Source organism: Lepisosteus platostomus, chromosome 6 (genome assembly GCF_059453375.1).
Source record: "Lepisosteus platostomus isolate fLepPlt1 chromosome 6, fLepPlt1.hap1, whole genome shotgun sequence".
Lineage (NCBI taxonomy): Eukaryota > Metazoa > Chordata > Actinopteri > Semionotiformes > Lepisosteidae > Lepisosteus > Lepisosteus platostomus.
Genome location: NC_142616.1, coordinates 1,148,910 through 1,164,832, shown reverse-complemented (window position 1 = coordinate 1,164,832; position 15,923 = coordinate 1,148,910). Strand labels below are relative to the sequence as shown.

The 15,923-nt window shown below is 52.5% G+C and overlaps 1 protein-coding gene across 2 annotated transcripts; it reads right to left on the bottom strand.

The window, feature by feature from the left end:
- Positions 1-388: 388 nt before the first annotated feature.
- pelo (pelota mRNA surveillance and ribosome rescue factor) lies at positions 389-14,585 on the bottom strand. 2 transcript variants are annotated; one of them, XM_088637296.1, is made up of 15 exons: positions 14,424-14,585; positions 11,311-11,536; positions 10,319-10,411; positions 9,323-9,473; positions 7,773-7,863; positions 6,657-6,820; positions 6,105-6,165; positions 4,999-5,160; positions 4,275-4,321; positions 3,482-3,555; positions 2,106-2,177; positions 1,706-1,780; positions 1,529-1,560; positions 1,135-1,255; positions 389-521 (listed from the first exon to the last, which is right to left on the bottom strand). In XM_088637296.1, the coding sequence occupies exons 2-14, from the start codon at positions 11,349-11,351 to the stop codon at positions 1,161-1,163; spliced, it is 1,158 nt and encodes a 385-aa protein (XP_088493422.1). In that variant the 5' UTR covers positions 11,352-11,536; positions 14,424-14,585; the 3' UTR covers positions 389-521; positions 1,135-1,160. The 2 variants fall into 2 exon arrangements, with proteins under 2 accessions (XP_088493422.1, XP_088493424.1); XM_088637298.1 differs by having other exon boundaries at positions 14,386-14,563.
- Between the last annotated feature and the right edge of the window lie 1,338 nt (positions 14,586-15,923).

Below are 15,923 nucleotides of genomic sequence, written 5' to 3'. Positions count from 1 at the left end.
CAGTGTGTCCAGTGTGCGTCAGCTCAGTATGTCCGGTGTGTTGGGGTGCTCAGTGTGTCCAGTGTGCGTCAAGCTCAGTATGTCCGGTGTGTTGGGGTGCTCGGTGTGTCCAGTGTGCGTTAAGCTCAGTGTGTTGGAGTGCTCAGTGTGTGTTGGGGTGCTTAATGTGTCCCGTGTGCGTTAAGCTCAGTATGGTCGGTGTGTTGAGGTGCTCAGTATGTTCAATGTGCGTTAAGCTCAGCATGTGTTGGGGTGCTTAGTGTGTCCAGTGTGCGTTAAGCTCAGTATGGCCGGTGTGTTGGGGTGCTCAGTGTGTCCAGTGTAGTTTCAGACCAGACACCCAGTCTGTGATGTAAGACTAAACCACACCCACTTCTCCACAACCAGCCAATAGCAACACAGACTTTATTAAGGAGCTGAGCTGAACACACCCCCGCAGAGGACGGGTCCGAAGCACAGAGTCCATCTGGGCCAAGCCCGTCCAGTCCGGTCCGGTCCGGCGCCGCCTCCAGACCGGCCACCTGTCGGGACAACCGGAGCAGAACCAGTTAAAACAACAGCTCAGAACTGGACCAGTGCTCAGTCGGGGTTAAAGGTCACTATGGCTCTGGGCTCATGAGGACAGTAACTGGCTCAGCTCAGTCTTAGAGACCCCAGTCTTTCAGGGGCTTGGGGGTCTTCAGTCAGGGGTTAAAGGTCACTGTGACTCTGGGCTCAGCTCAGTCCCTGAGACCCCAGTCTTTCAGGGGCTTGGGGGTCTTCAGTCAGGGGTTAAAGGTCACTGTGGCTCTGGGCTCAGCTCAGTCCCTGAGACCCCAGTCCGTCAGGGTCCGGGGGTCTTCAGTCAGGGGTTAAAGGTCACTGTGACTCTGGGCTCAGCTCAGTCCCTGAGACCCCAGTCCGTCAGGGTCCGGGGGTCTTCAGTCGGGGGTTAAAGGTCACTGTGACTCTGGGCTCAGCTCAGTCCCTGAGACCCCAGTCTTTCAGGGTCCGGGGGTCTTCAGTCAGGGGTTAAAGGTCACTGTGGCTCTGGGCTCAGCTCAGTCCCTGAGACCCCAGTCCGTCAGGGTCCGGGGGTCTTCAGTCGGGGTGAAAGTGGTTTAATACGAACACACTAGTTTCCAGGTGACCAACCTCCTGAAACACCGGGCCAGCAGAGCTCAGCCCTCCTCTGAGCTGGAGTCCTGCTCCCCATCAGACAGGTCAGCTACTGGGAACCTCAGGATCGCAGCCACTCCACTGAGCTGATTCAGCTCTGACAGAGAGAGAGAGAGACAGGTTAATACACACTGAGAGAGAGAGGGGGGTTCACACACACACACACACTGACTGGACACTCCAGTACATTAACACTGCACTGAGAGAGAGGGGTTAATGCACACACTGACTGGACACTCCAGTACATGAACACTGCACTGAGAGAGAGAGGGGTTCATACAGACACACTGACTGGACACTCCAGTACATTAACACTGCACTGAGAGAGTGTGTCCAGTCACTCCAGGATTGAACAGTAACAGATACTCACGTTCTCCAGACACATGCAGACTGGAGAAGATCCTGGAAGAGCAGAGACAAGATGTCAGATCGGTGTGTGTGTGTGTGTGTGTGTGTGTGTGTGTGTGTGTGTGTGTGTGTGTGTGTGTGTGGAGGTGAGGGGTGATCACTGGGGATTATCGGGGTGCCCTGTTGGCTCTGCTCTGACCTGACGGATCCTGCGTTCTCTCGGACGCTGTCCACCAGCCTGACATATCGGCTCCGCGTGGCGACGTCCTGGTGTCTGGAGGGACAGGAGCAGAGAGGGACAGATCTCACGCCTGCTCACACCCCACACAAACACACACACACACACCTGCTCACACCCCACACACAACATCCTGGTGTCTGGAGGGACAGGACCAGAGAGGGACAGATCTCACGCCTGCTCACACCCCACACAAACACACACACCTGCTCACACCCCACACACAACATCCTGGTGTCTGGAGGGACAGGAGCAGAGAGGGACAGATCTCACGCCTGCTCACACCCCACACACACACACACACACACACACACCTTGTCTCACCCCCCCACTCACACACACCCCCCAGCTCACACCTCACCTGAACAGCTCATCGCTGATCAACAGCACATCGACTGCCAATGCCTCATTAGCCTTCTCCACGTGCGCTATCCTGCAGAACCAGAGCAATTACTTACTTAACATTATCTACTGCCACTCAACGCCTGTCTGCCTGTCTCTCTCTGTCCAGATCTCCCCTCACTGCCTGTCTGTCCAGATCTCCCCTCACTGCCTGTCTGCCTCACTTCCAGTCTGTCCAGATCTCCCCTCACTGCCTGTCTGTCTGCCTCTCTCCCAGTCTGTCCAGATCTCCCCTCACTGCCTGCCTGCCTGTCTCTCTCCCAGTCTGTCCAGATCTCCCCTCACTGCCTGCCTGCCTGTCTCTCTCCCAGTCTGTCCAGATCTCCCCTCACTGCCTGTCTGCCTCACTCCCAGTCTGTCCAGATCTCCCCTCACTGCCTGTCTGCCTCACTCCCAGTCTGTCCAGATCTCCCCTCACTGCCTGTCTGTCTGTCTGTCCAGATCTCCCCTCACTGCCTGTCTGCCTCACTCCCAGTCTGTCCAGATCTCCCCTCACTGCCTGTCTGCCTCACTCCCAGTCTGTCCAGATCTCCCCTCACTGCCTGTCTGCCTCACTCCCAGTCTGTCCAGATCTCCCCTCACTGCCTGTCTGCCTCTCTCCCAGTCTGTCCAGATCTCCCCTCACTGCCTGTCTGTCTGCCTCTCTCCCAGTCTGTCCAGATCTCCCCTCACTGCCTGTCTGCCTCTCTCCCAGTCTGTCCAGATCTCCCCTCACTGCCTGTCTGTCTGCCTCTCTCCCAGTCTGTCCAGATCTCCCCTCACTGCCTGTCTGTCTGCCTCTCTCCCAGTCTGTCCAGATCTCCCCTCACTGCCTGTCTGTCTGCCTCTCTCCCAGTCTGTCCAGATCTCCCCTCACTGCCTGTCTGTCTGCCTCTCTCCCAGTCTGTCCAGATCTCCCCTCACTGCCTGTCTGTCTGCCTCTCTCCCAGTCTGTCCAGATCTCCCCTCACTGCCTGTCTGTCTGCCTCTCTCCTAGTCTGTCCAGATCTCCCCCTCACTGCCTGTCTGTCTGTCTGTCCAGATCTCCCCTCACTGCCTGTCTGTCTCTCTCTCTCCCAGTCTGTCCAGATCTCCCCTCACTGCCTGTCTGTCTCTCTCTCTCCCAGTCTGTCCAGATCTCCCCTCACTGCCTGCCTGTCTCTCTCTCTCCCAGTCTGTCCAGATCTCCCCTCACTGCCTGCCTGTCTGTCTGCCTCTCTCCCAGTCTGTCCAGATCTCCCCCTCACTGCCTGCCCGTCTGTCTCTCTCTCTCCCAGTCTGTCCAGATCTCCCCTCACCGCCTGTCTGTCTGCTTCAGTTTCTTGTTCATATTCTGGCGCTGACTGTCTCTCTCACCCATAGAAAGCTCTGTCAGGCTCATGTTGCAGCATTTTGTAGAAATCTTCTAGTGTCTTAACTTCTCCTGCAGCCTGCAAGAGAGAGAGGGGTTAATACAGACACACTGACTGACACTCCAGTACATTAACACTGCACTGAGAGAGAGAGAGGGGTTAATACACACACTGACTGGACACTCCAGTACATTAACACTGCACTGAGAGAGAGAGGGGTTCATACAGACACACTGACTGGACACTCCAGTACATGAACACTGCACTGAGAGAGAGAGGGGTTCATACAGACACACTGACTGGACACTCCAGTACATGAACACTGCACTGAGAGAGAGAGGGGTTAATACAGACACACTGACTAGACACTCCAGTACATTAACACTGCACTGAGAGAGAGAGGGGGGTTAATACAGACACACTGACTGACACTCCAGTACATTAACACTGCACTGAGAGAGAGAGAGGGGTTAATACACACACTGACTGGACACTCCAGTACATGAACACTGCACTGAGAGAGAGAGGGGTTCATACAGACACACTGACTGGACACTCCAGTACATGAACACTGCACTGAGAGAGAGAGGGGTTAATACAGACACACTGACTGGACACTCCAGTACATTAACACTGCACTGAGAGAAAGAGGGGTTAATACAGACACACTGACTGGACACTCCAGTACATTAACACTGCACTGAGAGAGAGAGAGGGGTTAATACAGACACACTGACTGGACACTCCAGTACATTAACACTGCTCTGAGAGAGAGAGGGGTTAATACAGACACTCACCTTAGTGTCAGACAGTCTGTTTGTCACTGCTGGATCAGAAAGAACTTCTGTGAGGAGAGATGATAATTATGATTAATATTCTGGTTATTAATTAAGATATTGCAGCAGAAAGAGAGTATTTCAGCCTGCAGTTGCAGAGTTTCTGCTTGCAGTTACACCTTCTGACCACTTGGTGTCTCTCTGCATTGGACACAGAGACAGAGAGACAGACTCCAGGTGAGAGAGTGCTGAAGGTACAATTATCACTGGACCAGTGTACAGTGTGCCCCAGACTGGACTGGAGGGGGACAGTGCGCCCCAGACTGGACCAGTGATCTCTGGACTGGAGGGGGACAGTGCGCCCCAGACTGGACTGGAGGGGGACAGTGCGCCCCAGACTGGACTGGAGGGGGACAGTGCGCCCCAGACTGGACCAGTGATCTCTGGACTGGAGGGGGACAGTGCGCCCCAGACTGGACTGGAGGGGGACAGAGTGACCCAGACTGGACCAGTGATCTCTGGACTGGAGGGGGACAGTGTGACCCAGACTGGACTGGAGGGGGACAGTGTGACCCAGACTGGACTGGAGGGGGACAGTGTGACCCAGACTGGACTGGAGGGGTACAGTGCGCCCCAGACTGGACTGGAGGGGGACAGTGCGCCCCAGACTGGACTGGAGGGGGACAGTGCGCCCCAGACTGGACTGGAGGGGGACAGTGCGCCCCAGACTGGACTGGAGGGGTACCTTTCAGAGAGTACTTGTGTCCAGAGGAGGAGTGGACCTGCAGGAACTTGGAGCGGTTCTCCAGAAGGAGCTTGTTGTCGGTCTTCACTGCCTGCTGGAACATGAAGCTGCAGAACTGGTCCTTCACAAAGCCAGGACTGGCCACCAGAACACACTTCACCACTGAGAGAGAGACAGGCTCATTACTCACACCTCACCACTGAGAGACAGACAGGCTCATTACTACACACTTCACCACTGAGAAAGAGACAGGCTCATTACTCACACCTCACCACTGAGAGACAGACAGGCTCATTACTACACACTGCACCACCGAGAGACAGACAGGCTCATTACTACACACTGCACCACCGAGAGAGAGAGAGACAGGCTCATTACTCACACCTCACCACTGAGAGACAGACAGGCTCATTACTCACACCTCACCACTGAGAGACAGACAGGCTCATTACTACACACCTCACCACTGAGAGACAGACAGGCTCATTACTACACACTGCACCACCGAGAGAGAGAGAGAGAGAGACAGGCTCATTACTACACACCTCACCACCGAGAGACAGACAGGCTCATTACTCACACCTCACCACTGAGAGACAGACAGGCTCATTACTACACACCTCACCACTGAGAGACAGACAGGCTCATTACTACACACTGCACCACCGAGAGAGAGACAGGCTCATTACTACACACCTCACCACCGAGAGACAGACAGGCTCATTACTACACACCTCACCACTGAGAGACAGACAGGCTCATTACTACACACCTCACCACTGAGAGAGAGAGACAGGCTCATTACTCACACCTCACCACTGAGAGACAGACAGGCTCATTACTACACACTGCACCACCGAGAGAGAGAGAGACAGGCTCATTACTACACACCTCACCACCGAGAGACAGACAGGCTCATTACTACACACCTCACCACTGAGAGACAGACAGGCTCATTACTACACACCGCACCACTGAGAGAGAGAGAGAGAGAGAGACAGGCTCATTACTACACACTGCACCACTGAGAGAGAGAGAGACAGGCTCATTACTAAACACAGGGGTTAAAACACATTTCCACAGAGAGAACGATGGAAAACTCTCACCATCAAAGTTGACGTGTCTGAGTATCCCCTGCATCACAGCATCATAGAACCTCTCCAGAGCCTGAGAGAGAGAGACAGGCAGGGCGTGAGTACCACACACACACACACCTTGTCCCGAGACGCACACGCACACACACACACCTTGTCCCGAGACGCGCGCACACACACACACACTGTCCCGAGACGCGCGCACACACACACACACACACACACTGTCCCGAGACGCGCGCACACACACACACACTGTCCCGAGACGCGCGCACACACACTGTCCCGAGACACACACACACACAACCTTGTCCCGAGACACACACACACACACAACCTTGTCCCGAGACACACACACACACACAACCTTGTCCCGAGACACACACACACACACAACCTTGTCCCGAGACACACACACACACACAACCTTGTCCCGAGACACACACACACACAACCTTGTCCCGAGACACACACACACACAACCTTGTCCCGAGACACACACACACACAACCTTGTCCCGAGACACACACACACACAACCTTGTCCCGAGACACACACACACACCTTGTCATGCTGGGCACAGCTCCCTCTTCTCTTGCGCGGAATGGTGACCTCGACCTTTGCCCTCAGCAGGGTCATCGCTGGGGTCACAAGCACGATGTTGGCCAGACCCTCCTGCATGACCACAGCTGCGACATCTGCCTTCTGTGCTGGGTCACAGGCCTGCTCTGAGAGAGAGAGAGAGAGAGAGAGAGAGAGAGAGAGAGAGAGAGAGAGAGAGAGAGAGAGAGAGAGAGAGAGAGAGAGAGAGAGAGAGAGAGAGAGAGAGAGACATTCAGAAATTCAGAAATCTATTCCCAGAGTTCCCACACCTGCCAGAGTCACAACAGGTCCCAATCCTACTGGGAGAGGGAGGAGGGAACTCAGTTGATCTGGCAGCCCAGTATGTGATCTCCTGTCCCAGCCTGAGGAACAGTGAGTCCGTCTCCCAATAATGCTCCAGCCGCCTACAGTATATGTCAATATTATATAATATGTCTTTGTTGTAAATGTCTGTAACATGTCTGTAGATTTTATTTTACTTCTATTTTTTGTTTTCTTTAATGTAAATATTATTACTTTCATTTGCTTTGGCAACACTGATTGTACCCATCGGTCATGCTAATAAAGCACCTTGAATTGAACTGAATTGAGACAGGCAGGCAGGCAGTGAGACAGACAGGCCCACTCTGAGAAAGACAGAGAGACAGACAGGCAGGCAGGCAGTGAGACAGACAGGCCCGCTCTGAGAGAGACAGAGAGACAGACAGACAGGCAGGCAGGCAGTGAGACAGACAGGCCCGCTCTAAGAGAGAGACAGGCAGACAGGCAGGCCCGCTCCGAGAGAGAGAAAGAGACAGTGAGACAGACAGGCCCGCTCCGAGAGAGAGGCAGGCAGTGAGACAGACAGACAGGCCGTGAGACCGGCAGACCTGCTCTGAGAGAGAGAGACAGACAGGCAGGTCTCTTCTGAGAGAACCACAGACAGACAGGCAGGTCTGCTCTGAGAGAGAGGGGGACACAGACAGAGAGACAGACAGGCAGGTGTTCTCTGAGAGAGAAACACAGAGAGAGAGAGACAGACAGGCAAGCAGTAAGACCCACAGGCAGAGAGAGAGACAGGCAGGCAAGCTCACTCACCGATCCTGTCCAGAACCACACTGTCCCAAACCTTCTTAGCCAGAGTGAACTTCCTGTTGAGCTCCAGCTCTATAGTGTGATAGGCTCCCATCTAGAAACAATAACATCCTATAATAACAATCTCTGACAGAGACAGAGACAGAGACAGAGACAGAGACAGAGACAGAGACAGAGACAGAGACAGAGACAGAGACAGAGACAGAGACAGAGACAACTTCCTGTTGAGCTCCAGCTCTATAGTGTGATAGGCTCCCATCTAGAAACAATAACATCCTATAATAACAATCTCTGACAGAGACAGAGACAGAGACAGAGACAGAGACAGAGACAGAGACAACTTCCTGTTGAGCTCCAGCTCTATAGTGTGATAGGCTCCCATCTAGAAACAATAGCATCCTATAATAACAATCTCTGACAGAGACAGAGACAGAGACAGAGACAGAGACAGAGACAGAGACAGAGACAGAGACAGAGACAGAGACAGAGACAGAGACAGAGACAGAGACAGAGACAGAGACAGAGACAACTTCCTGTTGAGCTCCAGCTCTATAGTGTGATAGGCTCCCATCTAGAAACAATAACATCCTATAATAACAATCTCTGACAGAGACAGAGACAGAGACAGAGACAGAGACAGAGACAGAGACAGAGACAGAGACAACTTCCTGTTGAGCTCCAGCTCTATAGTGTGATAGGCTCCCATCTAGAAACAATAACATCCTATAATAACAATCTCTGACAGAGACAGAGACAGAGACAGAGACAGAGACAGAGACAGAGACAGAGACAGAGACAGAGACAGAGACAGAGACAGAGACAGAGACAGAGACAACTTCCTGTTGAGCTCCAGCTCTATAGTGTGATAGGCTCCCATCTAGAAACAATAACATCCTATAATAACAATCTCTGACAGAGACAGAGACAGAGACAGAGACAGAGACAGAGACAGAGACAGAGACAGAGACAGAGACAGAGACAGAGACAGAGACAGAGACAGAGACAGAGACAACTTCCTGTTGAGCTCCAGCTCTATAGTGTGATAGGCTCCCATCTAGAAACAATAACATCCTATAATAACAATCTCTGAGAGAGACAGAGACAGACGGAGACAGAGACAGAGTGAACTTCCTGTTGAGCTCCAGCTCTATAGTGTGATAGGCTCCCATCTAGAAACAATAACATCCTATAATAACAATCTCTGAGAGAGACAGAGACAGAGACAGAGACAACTTCCTGTTGAGCTCCAGCTCTATAGTGTGATAGGCTCCCATCTAGAAACAATAACATCCTATAATAACAATCTCTGAGAGAGACAGAGACAGACAGGAGGACGGAATGAGACAGAGAGACAGACAGGAGAGACAGACAGGAGAGACAGACAGGAGAGACAGAGAATCCAGGAGTTGGGTTGGGGAGGGGTTAAAACAGGGCGGAGCCATGATTAAGGGGGGCGTGTTTCTAATCGAAGGAGGGTGAGATATAATCCTATTGGGGGCGGGGTCTATACTCAGATGGGGCGGGGTCAATATCAGGGGTGGGCGGGGCCTCACCTTGACGAACTCGTTCTCCTGGATGTTGGTGCCTTTCACTCTCAACTGGCAGGCCTGCGTGTCGAAGTCGATGGTTTCCACGGAGATGGTGAGTGTGGTCCTCACACGGCTACTGCCCACACTGCCTGTGGAGGACTCTGTCTGCACCTTCCTGAGAGACAGACACAGAGAGAGACACTGCCTGTGGAGGACTCTGTCTGCACCTTCCTGAGAGACAGACGCAGAGAGAGACACTGTCTGTGGAGGACTCTGTCTGCACCTTCCTGAGAGACAGACGCAGAGAGAGACACTGTCTGTGGAGGACTCTGTCTGCACCTTCCTGAGAGACAGACGCAGAGAGAGACACTGTCTGTGGAGGACTCTGTCTGCACCTTCCTGAGAGACAGACGCAGAGAGAGACACTGTCTGTGGAGGACTCTGTCTGCACCTTCCTGAGAGACAGACGCAGAGAGAGACACTGTCTGTGGAGGACTCTGTCTGCACCTTCCTGAGAGACAGACGCAGAGAGAGACACTGTCTGTGGAGGACTCTGTCTGCACCTTCCTGAGAGACAGACGCAGAGAGAGACACTGTCTGTGGAGGACTCTGTCTGCACCTTCCTGAGAGACAGACACAGAGAGAGACACTGTCTGTGGAGGACTCTGTCTGCACCTTCCTGAGAGACAGACACAGAGAGAGACACTGTCTGTGGAGGACTCTGTCTGCACCTTCCCGAGAGACAGACGCAGAGAGAGACACTGCCTGTGGAGGACTCTGTCTGCACCTTCCTGAGAGACAGACGCAGAGAGAGACACTGTCTGTGGAGGACTCTGTCTGCACCTTCCTGAGAGACAGACGCAGAGAGAGACACTGTCTGTGGAGGACTCTGTCTGCACCTTCCTGAGAGACAGACACAGAGAGAGACACTGTCTGTGGAGGACTCTGTCTGCACCTTCCTGAGAGACAGACAGGCAGACAGGACTCACGTGTCTGAAGGGTGTTTCCATGGTGACTCACCTGATTGTGGAGGCTCGCAGGCTGTCGCCCACCTGTAGGAGATTGTAGGTGTGCCACATGTCCTCTGGCTCCTCTGGAATCAGTGTCACCTGACTGAGAGAGAGAGGGGTTCATACACACACTGACTGGACACTCCAGTACATTAACACTGCACTGAGAGAGAGAGGGGTTAATACAGACACACTGACTGGACACTCCAGTACATTAACACTGCACTGAGAGAGAGGGGTTAATACAGACACACTGACTGGACACTCCAGTACATTAACACTGCACTGAGAGAGAGGGGTTAATACAAACACACTGACTGGACACTCCAGTACATTAACACTGCACTGAGAGAGAGAGAGGGGTTAATACACACACACTGACTGGACACTCCAGTACATTAACACTGCACTGAGAGAGAGAGAGGGGTTAATACACACACACTGACTGGACACTCCAGTACATTAACACTGCACTGAGAGAGAGAGAGGGGTTAATACACACACACTGACTGGACACTCCAGTACATTAACACTGCACTGAGAGAGAGAGGGGTTAATACACACACACTGACTGGACACTCCAGTACATTAACACTGCACTGAGAGAGAGAGGGGTTAATACACACACACTGACTGGACACTCCAGTACATTAACACTGCACTGAGAGAGAGGGGTTAATACACACACACTGACTGGACACTCCAGTACATTAACACTGCACTGAGAGAGAGAGAGGGGTTAATACAGACACACTGACTGGACACTCCAGTACATTAACACTGCACTGAGAGAGAGAGGGGTTAATACACACACTGACTGGACACTCCAGTACATTAACACTGCACTGAGAGAGAGGGGTTCATACAGACACACTGACTGGACACTCCAGTACATTAACAGTGAGAGTAAATCACTCATGTTTTATGACACAACAGAGTTTAAATGAATGACTACGAGACAATTATACCGAAGACCAGACGTTTCTATCCCGATAGACTTACCCCGCATTGTCTTTCTCAATGTCTTTACTTAGAAGCTTCATCTTCAAACTGCTCTAAAATCCAACTAAATTTCTTTGAGTCTATTTATTTATTTCGCCAGCTTTCGGAAGAGGTGCAGTCCGTCATCACGGAAAGACGCGGGCGCAGCTCGGAGACGCAGCGCGTCGCAGCTTGATGACGACTTCCGGCAAGCGCTGCTGCTGGAGCTGATAGCGGTTTTCAGGTTCTTTTTAAAACAAATGATTATTAAACTTATAAAGAATTTACAAATACAACTACAACCAGAGGATCAGAAACATGTACGAGAGAAAAAAAAAACAAACAGAAAAAAACATTTAACCGCCAAAGGTCATGAAGTAATTTATGTGATCAAACTGTATTTTTTTACACATATGTTTTCCGTGCTTTATTATTTCTGACATTTTTAATAGAATTTAAATAGTGTTTCAGCTCCACCTCGAAAGTACTAAAAAGGGGATTATTACTAGACCATTCTATAAATACATGCTCTTTTTCCATATTTTCTATTAAGCAGTACAATAAAATATAAAAAAAACTTAAATCTAAAAAACACCTTTAACTGCCTGCAAACACAACTCTGCAAGTCCGTCCAAAAGAACTTCACAAACCTCCACCTAACAAATAAATAACTGCTTCAAGGACCCCCCATTCAGCCCGACAAGAAACACACAGGTCCCCCTGCACAGACACACACTCAGAGAGCGCTGTCAGCCCAAGACACACACAGGTCCCCCTGCACAGACACACACTCAGAGAGCGCCGTCAGCCCAAGACACACACAGGTCCCCCTGCACAGACACACACTCAGAGAGCGCCGTCAGCCCAAGACACACACAGGTCCCCCTGCACAGACACACACTCAGAGAGCGCTGTCAGCCCAAGACACACACAGGTCCCCCTGCACAGACACACACTCAGAGAGCGCCGTCAGCCCAAGACACACACAGGTCCCCCTGCACAGACACAGACTCAGAGAGCGCCGTCAGCCCAAGACACACACAGGTCCCCCTGCACAGACACACACTCAGAGAGCGCCGTCAGCCCAAGACACACACAGGTCCCCCTGCACAGACACACACTCAGAGAGCGCCGTCAGCCCAAGACACACACAGGTCCCCCTGCACAGACACACACTCAGAGAGCGCCGTCAGCCCTAGACACACACAGGTCCCCCTGCACAGACACACACTCAGAGAGCGCCGTCAGCCCAAGACACACACAGGTCCCCCTGCACAGACACACACTCAGAGAGCGCCGTCAGCCCAAGACACACACAGGTCCCCCTGCACAGACACACACTCAGAGAGCGCCGTCAGCCCAAGACACACACAGGTCCCCCTGCACAGACACACACTCAGAGAGCGCTGTCAGCCCAAGACACACACAGGTCCCCCTGCACAGACACACACTCAGAGAGCGCCGTCAGCCCAAGACACACACAGGTCCCCCTGCACAGACACAGACTCAGAGAGCGCCGTCAGCCCGAGACACACACAGGTCCCCCTGCACAGACACACACTCAGAGAGCGCCGTCAGCCCGAGACACACACAGGTCCCCCTGCACAGACACACACTCAGAGAGCGCCGTCAGCCCTAGACACACACAGGTCCCCCTGCACAGACACACACTCAGAGAGCGCCGTCAGCCCAAGACACACACAGGTCCCCCTGCACAGACACACACTCAGAGAGCGCCGTCAGCCCAAGACACACACAGGTCCCCCTGCACAGACACACACTCAGAGAGCGCCGTCAGCTCAAGACACACACAGGTCCCCCTGCACAGACACACACTCAGAGAGCGCCGTCAGCCCAAGACACACACAGGTCCCCCTGCACAGACACACACTCAGAGAGCGCCGTCAGCCCAAGACACACACAGGTCCCCCTGCACAGACACACACTCAGAGAGCGCCGTCAGCCCAAGACACACACAGGTCCCCCTGCACAGACACACACTCAGAGAGCGCCGTCAGCCCAAGACACACACAGGTCCCCCTGCACAGACACACACTCAGAGAGCGCCGTCAGCCCAAGACACACACAGGTCCCCCTGCACAGACACACACTCAGAGAGCGCCGTCAGCCCAAGACACACACAGGTCCCCCTGCACAGACACACACTCAGAGAGCGCCGTCAGCCCAAGACACACACAGGTCCCCCTGCACAGACACACACTCAGAGAGCGCCGTCAGCCCAAGACACACACAGGTCCCCCTGCACAGACACACACTCAGAGAGCGCCGTCAGCCCAAGACACACACAGGTCCCCCTGCACAGACACACACTCAGAGAGCGCCGTCAGCCCAAGACACACACAGGTCCCCCTGCACAGACACACACTCAGAGAGCGCCGTCAGCCCAAGACACACACAGGTCCCCCTGCACAGACACACACTCAGAGAGCGCCGTCAGCCCAAGACACACACAGGTCCCCCTGCACAGACACACACTCAGAGAGCGCCGTCAGCCCAAGACACACACAGGTCCCCCTGCACAGACACACACTCAGAGAGCGCCGTCAGCCCAAGACACACACAGGTCCCCCTGCACAGACACACACTCAGAGAGCGCCGTCAGCCCAAGACACACACAGGTCCCCCTGCACAGACACACACTCAGAGAGCGCCGTCAGCCCAAGACACACACAGGTCCCCCTGCACAGACACACACTCAGAGAGCGCCGTCAGCCCAAGACACACACAGGTCCCCCTGCACAGACACACACTCAGAGAGCGCCGTCAGCCCAAGACACACACAGGTCCCCCTGCACAGACACACACTCAGAGAGCGCCGTCAGCCCAAGACACACACAGGTCCCCCTGCACAGACACACACTCAGAGAGCGCCGTCAGCCCAAGACACACACAGGTCCCCCTGCACAGACACACACTCAGAGAGCGCCGTCAGCCCAAGACACACACAGGTCCCCCTGCACAGACACACACTCAGAGAGCGCCGTCAGCCCAAGACACACACAGGTCCCCCTGCACAGACACACACTCAGAGAGCGCTCATTTCACTGGATAGAACTGATATCTCTTTAACTTGACCTGTAGTACAATATCGACCAGGAGTTGTCCAAACTAACTTCGTTTGTATTTTCACACACTGCATTCCAGAAAGATGAACGAGGAGAGATTAGATGGGTTTTACAAAGATTCCTTCTCCACGTATAATTCCATTTCTTATCCTCCATGCCCACGCCCCCCGTGAACGGACCAGAAAGGAAGTCGGTCCTGATCGCGCTGGGATTTGCTTTGAAGAAGCGCTCTGCGCCTTCCGGAATGGCACTAGAAACTACCGCGTGTTCCTCAGGGCGACAGCGAGCTGGAGTCTCTCCAGGAATTCAGGAGTAAACAACCACCGTCTTCATTCAACAGCTGAGCCACGACATACTGTACATTGTGTTGTTAAACGAGTCTGTAAAAAAAGCTTTATTTTTACCCTTAATGTCTTTATCTTTCCAAATATGATATGTGTGTGGTGAAAAACTGTTTGTATAACAAAGTCCAATATAATCATACCAGCTTGTGGAAATTAGATCACTTAATTGGGATTTTTTTTTAATATCAAAGTTACATTTTAACAAAAAGTCAAGATCCCCAACATTCTGAAAAGTTATGTTTGGAATAAGATTCCAAATATTTCATTTGTTATTAATATATTTCCTAATCCACTTAGTTTTAAATGTTATATTTGACATAAAGTCTATAACATTCATGCCACCTTGATGTTTAGGTTTACTCAGAAGGTGTTTTCTAACAGAATGAGGTTTATTCTTCCCAATAAAGTTCTATAATACTCCGTCAGACTCCTCAATAAGATGTGAAGGAACAGTGAGGCTTTCAGTGCCACAGTCAGCTTATCGAGCCAGATATATGAGCTGGAAATCAATCCAAATGAAAGAATACTGAAATGGAGTATGAGTTTATAATTCCTACTGTAACACACACACACACACACACACACACACACACACACACACACACACACACACACACATACACACACACACACACAAAGGTCCCAGTGGAAAAGAGCTCCTCCAGGCTGGGACAGGAGATCACACACTGTATTATTATTATTGAGAGACAGGCTCACTGTCTGTTCCTCAGACTGGGACAGCAGATCACACACTGTATTATTATTATTGAGAGACGGGCTCACTGTCTGTTCCTCAGGCTGGGACAGGAGATCACACACTGTATTATTATTATTGAGAGACAGGCTCACTGTCTGCTCCTCAGGCTGGGACAGGAGATCACACACTGTATTATTATTATTGAGAGGCAGGCTCACTGTCTGTTCCTCAGGCTGGGACAGGAGATCACCTGTCCTCTCTGGACAGCCAGGTCGGCCTGTGTCCAGTGTGTGTGTCCAGGCTGTGGTCACTGAGCCTGTCCTCTCTGGACAGCTAGGTCTGCCTGTGTCAAGTTTCTATGGCCAGGCTGTGGTCACTGAGCCTGTCCTCTCTGGACAGCCAGGTCTGCCTGTGTCCAGTGTGTGTGTCCAGGCTGTGGTCACTGAGCCTGTCCTCTCTGGACAGCCAGGTCTGCCTGTGTCCAGTGTGTGTGTCCAGGCTGTGGTC